General features: G+C 38.1%; 1 protein-coding gene across 6 annotated transcripts in view; it reads left to right on the top strand.

The window, feature by feature from the left end:
* KIAA2012 (KIAA2012 ortholog) overlaps positions 1–20,704 on the top strand; it is a 107,565-nt gene that overhangs the window by 79,165 nt on the left and 7,696 nt on the right. For all 6 annotated transcript variants that reach the window (XM_040475877.1, XM_040475874.1, XM_040475876.1 and 3 more), the window contains 3 exons: positions 14,084–14,174; positions 17,062–17,218; positions 19,224–19,338. In XM_040475877.1, the coding sequence (XP_040331811.1) occupies positions 14,084–14,174; positions 17,062–17,218; positions 19,224–19,338 (363 nt within the window). The remainder of the gene's footprint in view (positions 1–14,083; positions 14,175–17,061; positions 17,219–19,223; positions 19,339–20,704) is intronic.

A 20,704-nucleotide genomic window follows, 5' to 3' on the forward strand; every position in this document is an offset into this window, starting at 1 on the left:
TACTTGTGTTCTCAAGGAGTGGATGCAGTGCCAGCCAGAAAGAATTGCTTATTGTTTGCTGTACAAAGTCATCCAGCAGAGAGAGCAAATAGGGGCCTGTGCTCTGCCCCCTAAGCCATGCACCTCAGGACTGGGGGTATCCATGCAGAAGGGGCTCCTTTCCCCCTTCTACCGGCCCTTCTACTGGGGTGCCTTTCTTGAATTCACATAAGGTGCTCTATATAGGCTAGCAACAGCAGCTCTGTTCAGCTGAGTGGAGAATGTGGGCTCTGCAGTTGGACTACTGCCTTAACCCCTCTGTGCCTCAGTGTCCTTAACTGAGGCTGAAAACAGTATTCCCCTCCTAAGGTTGCATGAGAAATAAATGAAGTAATTCATATACAGTAACCCTTTAACGAATACTGTATTATTATTTTTTTTAAGTTTATTTATTTTGAGAGAGAGAAAGAGTCAGAAAGGGGCAGAGAGAGGGGGAGAGAGAGAGACTTCCAAGCAGGCTCTGCACTGTCAGTAGAGAGCTCAATGTGGGGCTTGAGCTCACGAACCTGAGATCATGACCTAAGCTGAAATCAAGAGTCAACCACTTAACCAACTGAGCCACCCAGGCACCCTAATACTGTATTATTTTTGAGTTGGATATCATAATGATTAAATGTCTACCCTCTCAGGGTCACAGTTTTCCAACCTTGAAATGACACCATGACTCTTCCTATCTCCTCTAGACCCCATGAGATGAGGAGACCATGAGAGCTCACTAGAAATAAAAGTGCAAAGTCATGGATTTGGAATTTCACCTTAAATTTGGTATTTTTCTGTTTACATATTTTACTGTTTCTTTCATTTGATATTCTAAACAAAAATAATTTTATACTCATTTAAAAAGATTTCACTGCTGGGTACGTGGGTGGCCCAGTTGGTTAAGTATCTGACTTCAGCTCAGGTCATGATCTTCAGCTCAGGTTCATGAGTTTGAGCCCTGCTTCGGGTGAGCAAGAGCCCTGCTTCAGGTGAGCCCTGCCTCACTCCCTCTCCCCCTCTCTCTCTTGCTGCCCCTGGCTCACTTGTGCCCTTTTCGTCTCAAAATAGAATAATAAAATAAAAGATTTCACTGTTTCTACATATCAGACAATAAAATATTATGGTAGCCCAATCTCTGGGTTTGGTCAAGCTTTTAAGCAGAGTTCTTGCTAAAATAAGTCTCCTGCCCCCTCCATTTTCAAAGCTGAGTGACAGTAACCAGGGAAACAATGCTCCAGTCTTCAGACCTTCCATATCATAAGTCACATATGCAGAATGTGAACACTGACAAGGCTCCAAGTGCAATGGGGGTTTTAGGCAGTGCAGAACATGGCCAAATCTAAGCAATGACCACGTCAGTTGAAACAGTTTTCCTTTCTCATGACAGAGGAACAGGCTTCGGCTGAGTTCCACAAAGGTTATCCAGACAGTCTTTAATGCAGTGAAATATCACTGCAGAAAATTAAAGAAGGCATTTGCCTGTCCTGAATGATAAATGCTAATGTTTAAAAAAAGATTTCAAATCTTTGTAGGAAGAAAAGAGAGCTTGCCAAGGAATTTTTTTTAACTATTTAAGGATCGATTTTCCCCATATAGGCCTTACATCTAATTGCCAAGATTTTATTCTCTACTACTCTAAATTAAGTAGTGATCTTCATGTTTAAATTATGAGCAGTGAGCCAGTGCCATATCTGCCAAGAATACCTTGCATCTTACACTTGGTGAAATCACTGCATGCAAGTTTTCACCAGACAAATCAAATTGGCAACCCCCAAATCAAATCGGGTTTGGAAAATTGCTCATGTTAAATACAAAACTTTCCTTTCCACCTCTTTTCCCAACCCCTCAGTCCAAAAAAAGAATAAAATTTCAAGTCTTGTTTATTTCCTAGGCCAGTTGTTCTCAAACTTCAGTGTGCATCAGAACCCCCTGAAAGTCTGGTTAAAATAAATTTGGGGTCCTGCCCCTAGAGTTTCTAACTAGATCTGGGTTGAAGTCATCTGTAAAATGGAGGTGCCAATACTACTTACCTCATGAGGTGGCTGTGAGATAAAGGAGTTAATACATGTAATGTGCTTATGAGAGTGCCTAGCACAGAGGAAGTGCTCACTATGGGTTAGCTATCAGTCTATTTCTTAAAAACCTTAATTTAGTAGCTGTAAGTCTTGTCTCCTTGTCAGGAGAGACTTGTTCTAAGTTGATAACATGATGATTACTTTCTAGGTCAATCTCAATGATGGGGGCTTGAACTTGGCAAGACTGGTTGAGTCCGTTGTGTAAGTCCTTCTTTTACTTAAGTCCACATGTGGACAGCAGACCCAGTCTGAACAAAGCAGCCTTGCCAGCCTCTGCCTTCTGTGAAAGGCTATGTGCAATAGTGATGTAACCCCTTACAATGTGGCAGAATTTGAGATACTCTTAGAAAGAGTGAGAGATTTGAGGAGCCCTGCATGAGATACAGGGGGGTCCCTAATGAGTAGCCTGAAACAATGGGGGGAAAAGACAAAAGGCAGGTCTTACAGAAACCCTTAGAAACCAGTGAGCCATTTCTATTCTACTAGGGAAAAAGAGGCCCAGAGCATTATTGCTTTATTGAAGAGATGGGTATGCAGTACTTAGGATATTGATGCAACTGTTCTAACAAAGACCAAGATAAAGTGACTTCAAATAAGATGGAAGGTTTATTTCTCTCTCTCGGAAAAGTCCAAGCTGGCAGACAAGAGGTAGGACAGCCCTGCCCCAGGTTCCTTCTCTCTGCCATCCCCTTTGCCATTACCCTTCTCTACATCTTAAAGCTGGCTCAGCATCTCCTCATCCTGAGGACAGGAGAGAAAACATCAGTGTTGGGCCCACAGCTGCCTTGTAGGAGCATAAATCCCATTGGTCCACTTAGCTGTAGGGAGGTTTGAAGGCCTTTCCTCGGGGGCAGTTCCTGGCTCCAGGAATAAACAGCTCCAGAAGGAGCAGATATAATGACTGCCCAACTTGGGCAATGAACTAAGGAGTAGCCAGTGTTGCAAAAAATGTCCCTTAAAGCTGTGGGAAAAATAGATCAGAAGTGTGTGCCCAGAAGTTGAGACAGTGCCCCTGCCCCAGAATCTACAACCTGGAAAGTGGCACCCCTGTACAGGGCTGCCACCTGAGGTCAGTCAAGACCCCTTGCTCCCCGATTTGCTCTATATGAAGCCTACACAGTCACTGCACACTGCCAGGACTGGGTTCAGAATTATCTGCTAGTTCCTAGCAGCCTAGATGACCTCCACACTCTGTTACTGCTTTATCTTTCCTTCTGAAAAGTATTTCAAAGCCCTCCTCCATGTCGAGCAGTTGTACATCCTTAAGAATGTTTCTAGCTCAGGGCGCCTGGGTGGCTCAGTCAGTTGAGTGTCGACTTCGGCTCAGGTCATGATCTCATGGTTTGTGGGTTCAAGCCCCATGTCAGGCTCTGTGCTGACAGCTCAGAGCCGGGAGCCTGCTTCAGATTATGTGTGTCCCTCTCTCTGTGCCTCTCCCCCACTTGTGCTCTGTCTCTCTCTCTCTCTCTCTCTCAAAAATAAATAAAATGTAAAAAAAAAAAAAAAAAAAGAATGTTTCTGGCTCACTCCACTTAACCCAAAATAGAAACCCCAGGGAAGTCCCCAAAATCCCAGAACACAGCTGTTGCCCCTTGATCCTGAAAATTCTCTTCACCTTCCAGGAAGTAAAATTTATTTCTAACTTGAGACCCAAATTCATCAAGACCAAAAAGCAGTTGAACCTACAGATAAAGACAACATAAGAAAGGCAATTTATAGACCAATCTCACTTATGATCCAAGATGCAAGACTCCTAAATAAAATATAGCCAATCAAATCATTAAGCTTACGTTTAAATATGTAATATTTTATATAAATAATACAAATATACATATAGTGTGTGTGTGTGTGTGTGTGTGTGTGTGTGTGTATACATATACCATGACTGAATTTGGTTTATCCCAGGAATTCAAAGATGGTCTAACATGTGAGAGTCTGTTTATGTAATTCACGTCAAGAGGTTAAAGGAGAAAAACCTTAGGGTCATCCCAATAGATACAAAATGAAAAATAACTTTATGATATCCACCCATTCATAATTTAAAATTATCAAACTGGGAACAGAGGAAGACTTCCTGATTTTAATAAAGAGTGTCTATCAAAAATCTGAAGTACGCATCACACTTTAATGGTAGAACTTTAAAAGCATCCTCTTTAGAGAAAGAACTAGGATAAGGACGCCCTCTGTCATTGCTTCTATTTCAACATTGTAGTAGCACAGTAGAGAAACCAAAAGAAAAGGAAAAGGACAGAAAGGAGGAAATGACACTGTCATTATTCCCAGACAATAGCATTATATGGAAAATCCAAGGGCCTCTACAGACAAGCTATTAAAAGACAAAAAGTCAGCAAGATTACTAAATATAGATCAAAACATAAAAATCAATTGTGGAAAAAGAAAGTGTCAAAACATAAATTACAATTTATAATGCAATTGTAAGATAATTGTTATTATGAAAACTCCCAAACATACACAAAAATCAGCATAGGAATTCCACATATCCATATCCTGGCCGATATTGTTCACCCACATCCCTAACTCCTTCCTCCCTCTCTTCCATATTATTTTGAAACAAATTTTCCAGCCTCATGTCATTTTATGTATACACACTTGAGTATCTATCTCTAAAAAACAAGAAAAGACACTTTGGGGGCACTTGGGTAGCTCAGTCAGTTGAGCATCTGACTCAATTTTGGCTCAGGTCATGATCTCATGGTTCATGAGTTAGAACTCCATGTGGGGCTCTGTGCTCACTGCTTGGAGCCTGCTTGGGATTCTCTCTCTCCCTCTCTCTCTGCTCCTCCTCTGCTCATACTCTCTTTCTCTCAAAATAAATAAATACCCTTAAAAAAAAAGACACTTTTGACATAACTGTAATACTACTATTGCACCTAAAAATTAGAACTATTCTTTAATATTCAGTTTTTTTAATGCTGTAACTGTCTCCCAATTATTATAATTGTTTCAGAGTTTGTTTGTGATTGGTTGGTGTGGCCTTCAAGTCTCCTTTAATTTATTGGCTCCCTTTCATTTCTTTTCTTAACTCTCTTAGTTTATTTTTAGGAAATTGAGTCACTTGCCCTATAGAGTTTCCCACAATCTAGATTTTGCTGATTGCTTCCTCATGGTGTAGTTTTACGTGCTTCTCTGTCTTCTATACTCCCTGTAAGTTAGTACTTGGATCTAGAGATTGATCAGATTCAGGTTTGGTTTTTCCTTTTGGAAAACCATTTCATGGAGGGCATTGAACTCTCCCATCAGGAGACATCGTGTCACCTCATGGTGCTCGTAGCTTCAGATCCATTCATTCATTACAAGCTGCAAAATAGTGATATTGAAATTCTATCATTCTTTTTCCACTTATTACTTGGAAAACTCCTATCAAAAAAACCCAAAACAACTTTTCCTCTTCTATTAGTTATCCACTGGTACAGTTTATACAGGAAGGTAGGATAAATGTAATTTTTAAATATATATCTATATAGATAGAGGTACATATATCCTACAAATAAATGTAAAAAAATATATGTGAGACTTTCTTGAAGAAATTACAAAATCTTGTTAAATTAAATAAAAATAGACTGAAATAAATATAACATTCTATATAATGTTGTATGTAATGTTTATAAACAGGAAGGTTGAAAATTCTCCCTAACTTAATCTATAATTTCAATGCAGTTACAAATTTTTTTTAATCCCCAATCAGGTTTTGGTGGAACATGATAAGTTGATCCCAAAATTCATAAAGGGGCCCAAAATAACCAATAGAATTTTGAAGAAAAACAAAGAGGCCAAATACTAAAATATCAAAAATATTAAATATCAAAAATCACTTGAAGGCCATATGATATTGGCTTAGGGACAGACAGAATAGAGAATCCAGAAATAAATGCACCCATATATGGAAACAACATATGGCAAAAGTGTAAAGAATGAGCTATTTCTCAGTATATAACTTTGAGATAAATGGTTATCCAATTTTTAAATCTTTATCTCACATTATCAGGTGTGTTTCTTGAAAAAGCAAAAAAAATTTTTTTTTAATATTTTCTTTTTAAGTTATCTCTATACCCAACTTGGGGCCTGAACTCACAACCCCAAGATCAAGAGTCTCATGCTCTTCTGACTTAACCAGCCAGGCTTTTTTCTGAAAAAGCAAAAATTTTAAACTTTTTAGAAGAAATATAGAAGAATATCTTTATGAATTTGAGAAAGGAAAAAATGTCCTACCCCTGATTCAAAACATAAACCATAAAGAAAATTACTGACAAGTCAGGTTATATTAAAATTTAAAGTTTTTGACAAGACAGCAAAAACAAAGTTAAAAGACAAATACAGGGGTGCCTGGCTGGCTTAATTGGCAGAGCAAGCAACTCTTGCTCTTGGGGTTGTAAGTTTGAGCCCCATGTTAGGTATAGAGATTATTTTTAAAAAATAATAAAATCTTTTGGGGCACCTGGGTGGCTCAGTCGGTTATGCGTCCAACTTCGGCTCAGGTCATGATCTCATAGTTCATGGGTTCAAGCCCCACATCAGGCTCTGTGCTGATAGCTCAGAGGCTGGAGCCTCCTTCAGATTCTGTGTCCCCCCCCTTTCTCTCTCTGCCCCACCCCTCTTGTGCTCTGTCTCGCTCTTTCAAAAATGAATAAACATTTAAAAATAACATAAAATAATAATAATAATTTTTAAAAATCTTTAAAAAAGAAAAAAAAAGACAAATCACAGGCTATAAGACAATATCTTATAGCACATAAAACCAATAAAATATTGGTATCCAAAATGTGGCAAGAACTGCTACAAATAGAGAAGGAAAAGATCAACCCAATGAAAATGGCTGAGATATGAATAGGCAATTAACAGATGAGGAAGCCTAAATAAATGGTCATGTGAAGAAGTCAACTTGCTGCTAATCAGGAAAATTGAAATTACAACAAAAAGAGATATCATTTCAGGTATATATCAGATTAACAAAAATTTAAAAGTCTGCAAACACCCATTTTTGGTGAGGATACAGAGTTTTAGAAATTCAGAGCAATTTGGAAATATCCAATAAATTGAAGATACACATACCCTGCAACTCAACAATTTTATTCCCATGTATACCTCAGAGAAACTGTTTTATGTATGAAAAGTGACTCACTCAAGAAGGTTCATTACAGCATTGTAATCACAAAAAGTTGGAAATAATCAAAACAGCCATCGGCAACAAAATGGATAACTAAATTGTGGTATTTTTATACAATGGAATAGTGTCAATAACTTAAAATAAATGAATGGAAACTACATGTATCATCATGAATTAATCACTAAAATGTTAAGCAAAATAAGTTGTAAAATATATAATGACTTAATGTATAAAATAGTATATGTTGTTTTTTAAGTTTTATTTATTTTGAGAGAGAGAGAGCACAAGTGGGGTAGGGGCAGAGAGAGAGGGAGAGAGAGAATCTCAAGCAGGTTCCGTGCTGCCAGCACAGAAGCTGATATGGGGCGCATACCCATGAAGCTGTGAGATCCTGACCTGAGCTGAAACCCAGAGTCAGACATTTAACTGACTGAGCTACCCAGGTGCCCCTGTTATTTATAAGTGTATTTATATGTGGCAAAGATATAAACATATGCCTGAGGACACTGTAGGAAAAGAAAAACTTTTCCTTGACCCTCTTAGGGTCTCCTGGCTGGGCCTAAAAAATTAAACTGACACAGATTTAAGAGGAGAAAAGCACACAAATTTATTTAATATAAATTTTATGTGACATAGGAGACTTCATAAGGAAATGGGGACCCAAAGAAATGGTTAAGCCTGAGTGTGTGTGTGTTTGTTTTGTTTTTTTAAAGATTTTTTAATTTTTAAGTTATCTCCACACCCAACATGGGGCTTGAACTCACAACCCCAAGATCAAGAGTTGCATGTTCCACAGACTGAGCCAACAGGCACCCCAAGACTGAGTGTTTTTATACGAGGTTTGATGAAGAGTGGAAAGTTGTGGGATAATGTGATATTACTTAAAGGGAATGGGCTAAGGAAGGATAATAATTTGGGAGAAACCGAGCAAGGCCTGTTTGTTTGGATTCCTCTTGAAGTTTCTCCATCTTCAGAGATAAGGATGCCTCTTTCCTCTAGGTGGCACTTCTGGTGGGCACCTCTCAAATGAGGCTCTTAGAAGGGGGTGCTTCAGGGGGAGAAGGGGGTGGTGGTCAGAGAATCCTTCCTTCACCTGCCATTTTTCAAATTCCTTCAGCTTGAAATATTTAATATGTGAAGGTGCCATATTTGGAGTAGTGTGTTCAATGGACAAACACCAAATTTAAGAAAACGGTTACCACTGGGAGAGAGTGACAGAAATGAGATCAAATGTTATACAATGAAGTCTTGGACTGTATCTGAAATGTTTTATTTCTTTAGAAAAAAATGTGAATCAGATATGGCAAAATGTTAAGATTTCACAAAGCTAGGTGGTACTCATATATAGTATTTTTTCTATACTCTGCATTCTTAAAATATTTTACAGATTTTTTTAAAGCAGTTAAAAGTTGTAAATTATTATTCAAAGCACTGGCTTAGTTTATCCCAATATTTCCTAAATACCAGATTATTTTATTGGGGAGTGAGGGGAGCTCGTTTCTATGATCCACCTCCCAGAATTTTCAATTCTCATCAATACGGTGAAATTACACTAATGTAGAAACTCAGCTTTTGGTCAATACAAATGCGCCCTCTGCTGGTCCTGTAGTGCCCTGTCCCAGAGTTCAAAACAGCTATAATGAGCCATGAATGTCCAGTGAAACAGCTTTTACAGCCATGTTAGGGAATGAATCTCCCACAGAATTTCTCTTATCACGAAGATACTTAAATCACCTCCAACTCTCTGTAACATTACATATGATCCAAAACAAAATAAATTCTAAGTAACCACCCCAATCAACCTTCCCAGCTTCCCCAACCACCCTGTACATTAACAATTTTGTCCCCACTGCTATTTCTGGAGGTTGATGTGTGAAATGCTATCCTTAAAGTTTGGGAATGGCAGAAGAAAACCCAAGCTACAAAGGCGCTCTGGGCTGAGAAGGAGTGGGGGTGTCATGGACAACTTTGAATGCTGAAAAATGGATTAACTATCATATTAAGGAGATGATTGATGGTAGGATGACAGGTGAATTTTTTCTTTTCCAATCTTTCTTTAAAGTTATAACCCCTTTAAATAAAGAAAAATGAGGAAAAATAAATGAATTCATGCAGGAATCTACTGCTCAAAGAGAAATAGGGATTGAATATTAGAGTCTACCTTTTGAAAAGTTTTTATTTTGTGTTAATATCCATCTTCCCCAATAAAATTTAAGCTCCCTGAGACCAGGGGCAGGTAGGGGGGTGTCCGTCCAACTCCCCACTCTATTTCCAGCATCTAACACAATTCCCAGCATGTGGTCAGTATTTAATAAGCATGTGATAAATGAAGAAATAGATGACCATTTTTCTCAGAGTGTTAAATCAGTACAAATTTTGGGGGGAATGATTTGGCAGTCAACATTGTGCCTTAAAGACTGTATATCCTTTAATAATCATAGATGTGAACAAAGAGTAGGTCTTTTAATAATCAAAAACATTCCTTTCAATGAAATGTTATGCAAAGTTCTTTATAATTATAAAAACTTTGAAACAATCTGAATTTTACAAGTTACATGTCTGATTAAGGTATGGTACATCTGTACAATGAAATGCTATGCTGTTTATTATGATAATTTTTAAGAATATTTAACTATATGGGAAATTCTAATAACATAAAAGTAAATTAAAATTATACATATATTTAATTCTATTAAAATGAATGTATATGTAGATGGATTAATTTTTTTTAATGTTTATTTATTCTTGAGATAGAGAGAGACACAGAATGTGAGCAGGGGAGGGGCAGAGAGAGAGGGAGACAAAGAATCTGAAGCCAGCTCCAGGCTCCAAGCTATCAGCACAGAGCCCAATGCAGAGCTTGAACCCACAAACCGTGAGATCACAACCTGAGCCAAAGTCAGCCGCCCAACTGACTGAGCCACCCAGGCACCCCAGATAGATAGATTATATATGCATGAAAGTATATACACCAAATATTTGCATTAATTGTATGTGGTAGAGTGATCATGGGTGAGGTGTTTTGGTTTTTGTTTGTTTTTACCAAGTGCCAGCACTGTTTAGGCACTTTATTTGTATTAATATTTTTCTTGAGTTTTTTTTAAGCAGATTTATTGAGGGATAATTGATATATGATAAATTACACTTATTTAAATTTTATGATTAGATAAGTTTTTTAAAGTGTTAAATAATACTTTTTTTTTTTCCTGTAAAGATTTTAATGCAGTCAACTTTCCTTTTTCTTAGGCTTTAATGATGTGTAATTATTTGGTAGGGTATAAAATTATTCAGCCAATAAATTTTCTTTCATTGAAATACTAAACATTGCTATGATTTGGGGGTGGTTCCTAGTTTTATTGAGGTATAATTGACAAATAGCATTGTATTAGTTTAAGGTGTACAACATGATTTATCTGTATGTTGCAAAATGATTACCACAGTAACTTCAATTAACATCCATCACCACACACAGTTACAATTGTTTTTTCTTATGATGAGAACTTTTAAGATCCACTAGGTAAGTTTTGATATATGTATATACCCATGAAACCATCATCATAGTCCAGATAAAACATTCATCTTTCCCAAACGTTTCCTCATGCCTCCTCCAACTCCAGCCTCCCTTGTCCCCAGCCTCCCAGTGTCCCCCATTGATATGCTTTCTGTCACTATAGATTAGTTTGCATTTTTAGAATTTTCTATAAATGAAGTCATACTATATATACCCTTTTTTGGGTCTGGTTTCTTTCATTCCATGTAATTCTTTTGAGATTCATCCATAGTGCTGAGTGTATTAATGCTTCATTTCTACTTACTGCTAAGTAATATTGCTTTGTATGTATACACCAGTTTGCTTATCCATTCACCTGTTGATGAACATTTGGGCTGTTTCAAGTTTTTGACTATTACCAATAAAGCTGCTATGAACATTTGTGTACAAGTCCTTATATGGACATATGCTTTCATTCCTCTTTTAAGTTTGCTTATTTATTTAAGGAACCTCTACACCAATCATGGGGCTCAAACTCACAACCCCGAGATCAAGAGTCACATACTCTTCCAACTGAGCCAGCCAGGAGCCCCTCATTCCTCGTGAGTAGGATACCCAGGAGTGTAATGGTTGGATGATATGATATATATAACATTTAATTTTTTAAGAAACTGGCAAACTAGGGTACCTTGGTGGCTCAGTAGGCTAAGTGCCCAACTCCTGATTTTTGGTTCAGGTTATGATCTCATGGCTCGTGGGATTGAGCCCCATGTCGGGCTCTGTGCTGGCAGTACAGAACCTGCTTGGGATTCTCTCTCTCCCTCTAACTTTTACCCCTCCCCCAGTCACTCTCTCTTTCAAAATAAATAAATAAACATTAAAAAGAAAAAAGAAACTGCCAAACTACTTTCCTAAGTCACTGTTCCATCTTACATTCCAACTAGCAGTAAATGAGAGTTCTAGTTCCTTTGCCTCTGTCAATACTAAGTATAGTCAATTGTTTTAATCATTCTAATAATTATGTGTTGACTGTGAGTTATTTTTTCTTCCTTGTGCTTCTGTTTTTCAAATTTTCTGCAATGAAATGTATCTTTCATAATAAAAATATTGTTTAAAGTGAAATAAAAGGTAGCCTAGTCCAATATGAAGTCTTAGTCTGAGGACTCTTCTCATTTTAAAGGAGTTACCCAGGGGTGCCTAGGTGGCTCAGTCGATTGAGTGTCTGACTCTTGATTTAGGCTCAGGTCATGATCCCAGGGTCATGAGCTTGAGCCCAGCGTCAAGCTCCATGCTGAGCATGGAGCCTGCTTGGGATTCTCTCTCTCTCTCTCTCTCTCTCTCTCTCTCTCTCTCTCTCTCTCCCCCCCCCCCCCCCCACCTCAAAATAAAAAATAAAGAGCTACCCAGTTTGGTCTTGAGAGAGTCCAGCAAAGAGTGATAGCTGTGTAGCCTGAGTAAGCCTTCCTTATAGGGTAACATTTGTTTTTCATTTTTTATTTTAATTAAAATTTTTAAAATTGAGAGAAAATAGATATGTAGCATTATATTAGTTTCAGGTATACAACATAATAATTTGATATTTGTATACATCACGAAGTGATCACCACAATAAGTCTAGTTATCAACAGTCATCATACAGTTACAAAAAAATTTTTTCCTTGTGATGAGAACTTTTAAGATTTACTCTTTGCAACTTTCAAATGTGCTAAATATTATTGACTATAGTTACCATGCTTTACATTATATCCCCATGACTTATTTATATTGTATATCTAAGGTTTTTTTAAGTTTATTTATTTTGAGAGAAAGAGAGACAGAGATAGAGAGAGAGCAAGCAGGGGAAGGCAGAGAGAGAGGGAATGAGAGAGAATCCCAAGTAGGCTCTACACTGTCAACACGTAGAGCTCAACGCAGGGCTTGAACCCATGAACCATATCATGACCTGAGCCAAAATCTGGAGTCCTGATGCTCAAATGACTGAGCCACCCAAGCGCCCCTATATATAGAAGTTTTTACTGCTTGATCCCCTTCACCTATTTCTCTCAGTTCCCAACCCTCTTCCCTGCTGGCAACCACGAATCTGTTCCCTGTATCTATGAGTTTTGTTTTGTTTGTTCGTTTAGTTTTTTTTTTTAGATTCCACATATAAATGAAATCAGGCAGTATCTGTTTTTCTCTGACTTATTTCATTTAGCATAATACCCTCAAGGCCCATCCGTGTAGTTGCAAATGGTAGGATTTCCTTCTTTTTTATGGCTTTTTTTGTATATATACCACATCTTCTTTATCCATTCATCCATCAATGGACACTTAGGTCGTTTCCATATTTGGCTATTGTAAATAAGGCTGCAATGAATGTAGGGCATATATCTTTTTGAATTAGTGTTTTCATTTTCTTTGGATAAATACTCAGAAGTTAAGTTGTATGTAGTTGAAGAAGCTTCATACTGTTTCCCATAGAAGCTGCACTAATTTACATTCCTACCAACAGAGCACAAGGTTCCTCTTTCCCCACATCCTTGTCAGTACTTGTTTCTTGTCTTTTTGATACTAACCATTCTAACAGGTAGGAGGTGATATCTCACTGAATAGCATTTCCCTCATAATTAGTGATGTTGAACATCTTTTCATGTGCCTGTTAGCCATCTGTATGTCTTCTTTGGAAAATGTCTGTTTAGATTATCTGCCTATTTTTTAATTGGATTGTTTGGTTTTTTTTTACTATTGAGTTGTAATGTTTGGGGTTTTTTAAACAATTTCATTTTCAATGTTATAATCACACTAGGATTTTAAGAAAAAATTTAAACACATATAAACTTCCTAATCTATTATTTTCTTTTTGTTTTCTCTTCCAGCCCTTATTCATTTACATACATATTTTATAGAGTTCTACCACAATATTCTATATTTTACATTTTTACTTCTTTATGTCATGTTTTCCATATTGCTTATCTTTTAAACCATAATTTTAAATGTCAAATTAATGCATCATAAATTGCTTCCCCAATCTCCCATTGTTGGGGAGATTTTTCATTATTAATAACAAAGTTATAAAAACTTTGTACAAAAAGCTTGTCCTTTTGAATTATTTCTTCATGATAAATATCCAGGAGTAAGATTCCTGATCAAAGACTAGAACATTTTTCTGGTTCTTGGTACACACTGTCGTAGCACTTTCCCAAAGCGTCTACTAATTTTAATGTCACTTGCCTTGTGTCAGCACTGGTTTGTGCAGGATTTGCTAATTTTCTAGGCATAACATACTTTATTGTGCTAATTTGCATGTCATTGACTACTAACCAGGTAGACATTTTCCCATGTCTGGGATTCTTGTCTATTGTCTTTGGCTGTTAAGGATCCTTTTTGTCTTCACAGACCAGGAGCTGAGGAATATGAACCTTGACCCTCCTAGTGCTTCCCTGGATGATCACATCCAGACCTTCGAGTCAGATACTGTCCAAAAGACGTAAGTGTTCGAAGCTGTAATGATATGGACTGCTCTACTTTTATTTCATTTTTTTCTTTTTTCTTTTTTCTTTTTAAAGTAATCTCAACGCCCAATATGGGGCTCGAACTCATGACCCTGAAATCAAGAGTTGCCTGCTTTACTGACTGAGCCAGCCAGAGACCCCTCATTTTTGTTTTTAATTATTTCATTTCTGTTTTTTCTAAGCATGAAGATTCTCAGGCTAACTGCATTCTCTAACAGCCAGAATTGTTGTCTAAGAAACGGATTCTTGGGGAGAATTATATTGTGACATGTTTCCTACATAAGCCATATTCTTTGGCTGGGTGGGTGAAAAGTGAAGTTTAACAGTGTGGAAACAGCTTTCTCCATTTGTTTACATAACTGGGATCTACAGACATGCCTAGTAAGGTGATTTCTGTCAATTCAACTTGGTTTCTCCTCTACACATTCACTCTGCTTTGGGTAAAATAAATAATACTTAAAAATACTAAAACTAATTGCTAACATGTAGTAAGTGCTTCCTATGTGCTCACTATGTCCTTCCAATGAGCTCACTAACCAGCAGCTCGGCCAGTCAGCTCCTAAACCCCATTTGGCAGTGGCAGCTGGAACTATAGCCTCTTGTGACCTCCCATAAGCATCAGTGACTTGACAACCTGACCTCACCTGCCTCTTGATGTAGGTGTCCCCTCCTGAGTCAAAAAGGATTTATGATCCCTAGGAACAAAGAAAGAAAGGCACTTGATGGGGGGGAGGCAGCTATCTGAAAAATTCCAGTTTTCAACTTTTATACCTCAGTTTCTTCCACAATGGATTTAAATGGCTTACAACAACCTCATCAGCAAAAAAAAAAAAAAAAAAAAAAAAAAGCCAAAGTGAGATAACCAAAAAGAAAAACAAATCTTTAATCCAGAGGAAAAGAAAAAAGAATATCAACACCCAACAAAAGTAATTAGAGTCATTGTGACTAAAGATCAGACTTCCAGATTTGATACACAGATTCCTGAATGTAAAAACAAAAAAAGAAGGAGGAAGAGGAGGAGAAGTAGTAGTAGTAGTAGTAGTAGTAGTAGTAGTAGTAGTGGTAGTAGTAACACAGGTTTGTGGTTCTCATTTGCAGCATACCTGTTCCTCAAGGGAAATAAAGATTTTCCTAGCACTAAATTCTAAAGGATACACCTTCTGTGGGTTTTTATAGAGTGACATTGAATGATTTAAAGACCCATGTGTTTACAGGAAATTCCGTTTTTACCTCATGCAACAAATATTTCTCAAGTTTCTATAGTAAGACCCTGTACTAGCACAGCACAATGAACAAAATATTGATTTGGCTAAAAAATCAAATGCCCAGAACCAGGTTTGGCACACAGTAGCTGCTGCTGCAGCTGTTACTGAAACCACATAGCTATTTCTTAGTGACCTTTTTACCCAGAGAACATAAGTCAGTTATCCTCAAGGCAGATAGTCAGTGACTGCAATTCTACAAGGGATCACACAAACACAGCACATGACCTTTTGGTGGCTAGATTTGACCAAGAATAGAATTCAAAAAAAAAAAAAAAAAAAGAATAGAATTCAGAGGGCATAAAAGAATGGATGGATAGTTGCATGTTCCTAAGACTATTTTTTAATCAAATTTTATGTATGTATGTATTTATTTATTTATTTTTCAGGAATAGAATTTAGTGATTCATCATTTACATATAACACCCAATGCTCATCCCAACCAGTGTCCTCCTTAATGCCCCTTGCCCTTCCCCCAACCAACACCCCACCAACAACCATAAGTTTGTTCTGTGTATTTGGGAGTCTCTCATGGTTTGTCTCCCTCTCTGTTTTTATATTATCTTCCCTTCCCTTATGTTTATCTATTTTGTATCTTAAATTCCACATATGAATGAAATCATATGATATTTGTCTTTCTCTGACTTATTTTGCTTAGCATAATACACTCTAGTTCCATCCACATTGTTGCAAATGGCAAGATTTCATTCTTTTTGATTGCCAAGTAGTTTTCCATTGTGTATGTATGTATGTATATACATATACATCTATATATACACGACATCTTCTTTATCCATTCATCAGTCAATGGACATTTCGGCTCTTCCCATACTTTGACTATTGTCAATAGTGCTTCCATAAACACTGGGATGTGTGTGCCTCTTCGAATCACCATTTTTGTATCCTTTGGATAAATACCTAGTAGTACAATTGCTGGGTCATAGGGTAGTTCTATTTTTAATTTTTTTGAGGGACCTCCATACTGTTTTCCAAAGTGGCTGCACCAGTTTGCATTGCCACCAGCAGTGCAAAAGTGTTCCCCTTTCTCTGCATCCTCACCAACATCTGTTGCCTAAGTTACTAATTTTAGCCATTCTGACAGGTTTCAGGTGCTATCTCATAGTGGTTTTGATTTGTGTTTCCCTAATGATGAGTGATGTTTAACATTTTTTCATGTGTCTGTTAGTCATTTGGATGGTTTTTTTTTTTTTTTGAAAAGTGTCTGTTCATGCCTAAGACTCTTTCTTAAAGGTCATGTATTTTTCAGCTAAGCCTTTGATAGAAGAAATTTCAGTTAGATAACCCTGTGTCATTCAATTAAAGGCATAGATATGAAACCACAGGGAGACAAACTATTTCTTCTGCTCCCTAAATTGAGGATTAAGCTGGAGAGAACCCCAAAAATGAAGACTCAAATTTCTAATCTCCCTTATTCAGGGATGTATTGAGAAAAAGAGGGTTGACCAAGTGTGTAACATGCCCAACACAATGCCACAGAAACAATGCTTGTTCACTTTTCCTTTTCCTTGTCCACTAGTTTTGTGGGGTTTGTTTTGTTTTGTTTTTTAGTTTGGTCCTGTTGTTTTGCTCTTTCTTAAAGTGGCAGAGATTATGATGTACATCATCTACAAAGAAGACTCCAAGGACACGAGTCCCTAGAGAGGTTGGGTCCTAAAGACACATCTCTTCTTCCAAGAGGAAGAGAAGAGAAAACTGAACCAAGATCATTCAACCACCAGGCACTAGCCAACATAAATGTAAGTGTAAACACCTACCAGCTTGTTCCAAAAGCCCTGCCTGGATGTTGCTCTCATTAGGAGTATCATGGACAGTTGTATGTATTGCTTAGTATATACACAAGGGTACCTACAATGGGGGCAAGTGAGAGCTGAAATCCATTCTGTGGTTAACAAACCATGCCCTGAACCCCAGCATTGGGCTGCATCCTTCTGAAGGATGGGGTGCCCATTTCTAATTTTACAAAGGTGCTAATAGAAAACTTCAGTTTTCCTACACACACCACTTCTGACACCAGATGTATGGAGTCTTTTTCCACATCGATCAATTCTCCAGCTCGAAGGACACCAATTGGGTATCCAGTCCTTTTTTTGCATGGGGAAGGGATGTCTGTCCTACAGTTCAATTCTGACACTACCTGGAGTTAGCACAGACCTCACAGGTTAAGGGTGAGCTCAGTCCTACAAGACTGCTCCAACTTCAGACACTAGTCACAAGTCCCAGATTGTCACCTGTACTTCTGACCAACAAGCTATAAATAGAGGGTTCCCACAACCCCTTCTTCAGCTTTGACAATTTGTTAGAATGGCTCACAAAACTCAGAAAAACATTTACTTACTATAATTGATTTATTACAAAAGATATTTTTTTAAACAATTTTAAGTAATTTCTACACCCAACTTGGGGCTTGAACTTACAACCCCAAGATCAAGAGTTGCACGTTCCACTGACTAAACCAGGCAGAAGCCTCTTACAAAGGATATTTTAAAGGATACAAATGAACAACCAGATGAAGAGATACATAGGGCAAGGTCCCAGAAGCAGGCGCTTCACTCTCCATGGAGTTTGAAGTGTGCCACTCTCCTAGCATGTGGATGTGTTCACCAACTCAGAAGCCATCCAAACTCCTTTGCTTCAGGTTTTCATGGAGGCTTCATTACATAGCCATTGACTGATAAAAGCATTGGTAGATGGTACTTAACTCAACCTCTAGTCTTTTCTCCCTCCTCTGAGGTTGGGAATGTTGAGCTGAAAGCTCCAAACCTCTAATAACATGGTTGGTTCCCCTAGCAACCAGCAACCGCCCACCTTAGGTGCTTTCCAAAATCATCTCATTAATACAATCTCAGGTGTGGTTGAAAGGGGTTTGTTAGTGGGGCACCTGGGTGGCTTGGTCAGTTAAGCATCCGACTTCGGCTCAGGTCATGATCTTATGGTCTGTGAATTCGAGCCCCACGTCAGACTCTGTGCTGACAGCTCAGAGCCTGGAGCCTGTTTCAGATTCTGTGTCTCCCTCTCTCTCTGCCCCTCCCCTGTTCATGCTCTGTCTCTCTCTGTCCCAAAAATAAATAAACGTTAAAAAAAATTTTTTTTTAAAAAGGGGCTTGTTAGTGAATAACAAAAGCCACTCTTTTCACATTTATGCTCCAGAAATTACAATGGTTTTAGGAATTCTGTGCCAGAGACTGGGGATGAAGACAAATATATATTTCTTATGTCAAAATATCACAGGTACTAAGGTACCCATTCTGCCATCCTCTCTTTGGAGGAATCTCCATTGTTGTCCCAGCCCATAGGGAAAGGTAAAGACTGACATGGCTGTGGTCGTCTGCTTGAGAAACTTCTGGAAAGTTAGCAAATGATGCAAGAGTGAATAAAGCTGGCTCTGATTTAAACTAGTTAAACATTAATTGTAGCAATAGCAATCTATCAAAGTTGAAAAGTGCTTCACTTTGATCCACCTCTGTAGATCGTGATTTAGCGTCCAAGAAGGGGACAATCATAAAGTGTATTCTGTTCCTCTTTCCTCCTATGACATTATACCTAGCAGTTTTAAATGAAAGGCTGAACCTTAGGATCTCCTCACCAGTTCCATTCTAAGACTCGCTCTCCAGCTTCATGTGGAACCCAGAAATTCCATTCTAAGCCATTCTGTCTTGTTCAACATAATCACCCTTTGATGGGTTTTTTGTTTGTTTGTTTCCTTCTCATATCATGGTCCTTTCCTTAATTTTTCACCTTTAGGAGATGGAGTTGATTGGCAAAGACAAGAGAAAGAAAAGAACCAAGACAGACAAGTCCAAGGCACCCCAAGGGGAGAGAGAAGGAAAGGTCCACAGGAAAACAGAGGCTTCTGTTGGTAAGGGAGTGTGCTCTTGAGGAATGACCCAGGAAAAGACACCTAATGGGAGCTGAGAGGTGTCACAGAGAATCATCATGAATCTAATGAGACAAACTACCTAATTTTGAGTCTTTTTTTTTAATATATGAAATTTATTGTCAAATTGGTTTCCATACAACACCCAATGCTCATCCCAAAAGGTGCCTTCTTCAATGCCCATCACCTACCCTCTCCTCCCTCCCACCCCCCATCAACCCTCAGTTTGTTCTCAGTTTTTAAGAGTCTCTTATGCTTTGGCTCTCCTGTCTTTTTGACTACCTTGGCCAAGACAGTATTGCAGACTTACTTCATGTGAGTATCTTAGGAGATAGAGAAGAGGAGAGAGGAAACCAGGGTTACCCAGAGACCTGTGATCAAGAGAGGAAATAACAATAGCACCTATTTACTGAATACGCACTGTACTAAGAGCCCTGCATATATGACATCATGAAATCCTTAAAACATCTCCATAAAGTAAGTGCTATTATTATATCATGTAGTGGTTGAGGCTTGACAGAGTTTGAGTGGCTTGCATAACCCCAAACAGATCAAACAGTAAAGTGGTGGATCCAAATACATGCTCTTACCATGGTCTCTATGAACTAATAACTGTACCATAATTTGAGAATTGGGCAGTGAAAGCATTGGGAAGGGGAAGGATAAAACAAGCTCTGAATTATTACCCCAGTTACCATTTTCCTTCTTGGTTCCCTGTGTTGCACCTTACTAGAAATTTATATTCCCATGCTTCTGAAAACTTTCTTTAGCCTAAAATTTACACCTGTTCTTTCCTGGCCATATGATTCAGAAGACAAATCAAAGGTTGTCAGAAAGGATGACACTGGATCATCTCCTAGGCTCAATCTATTTTTGAGATTTACTTTTTAAAGTCTTGCTGACTTTACATAGTTGTAGCCCATAACTTGGTTTGCATTGGCAGGACTGGGAAAAAGAAATACTTGCAGTCCCCAGAGGTGAATTGAGGAAGAGTTCTTAGAGTATGGAAGGCTTAAGCTTTGCCAGGTTACAAAGCTACAACCTCAAGCCAGACTCTTGAGACAGGACTTTCCATCTGTATCTGTAGTTTTTCCTCTGGAGAGTCTTGCCTCTACCATAGGTCAGAGTGAAACAACTTTTTTAGTAACAAGACTATTGAATTACAGTTGATCCACATAGGATAAGGCAGTTTCTCAAAGGGTGGTCTGTGCACTACCCTTCTCAAAACACTTGGAGTGCCTGTGAAAATGCAGATTCCTACAGAGTCCGACTCTAGGAGTGGGGCTTAGTAATCTGCACCCCAAGTAATTCCATTGCACACTAAAGTCTAAAAGCTACTGAAAAGGAT

The sequence above is a fragment of the Herpailurus yagouaroundi genome, unplaced genomic scaffold (assembly GCF_014898765.1).
Source record: "Herpailurus yagouaroundi ecotype Mexico unplaced genomic scaffold, PumYag 140, whole genome shotgun sequence".
Taxonomy (NCBI): Eukaryota; Metazoa; Chordata; class Mammalia; order Carnivora; family Felidae; genus Herpailurus; species Herpailurus yagouaroundi.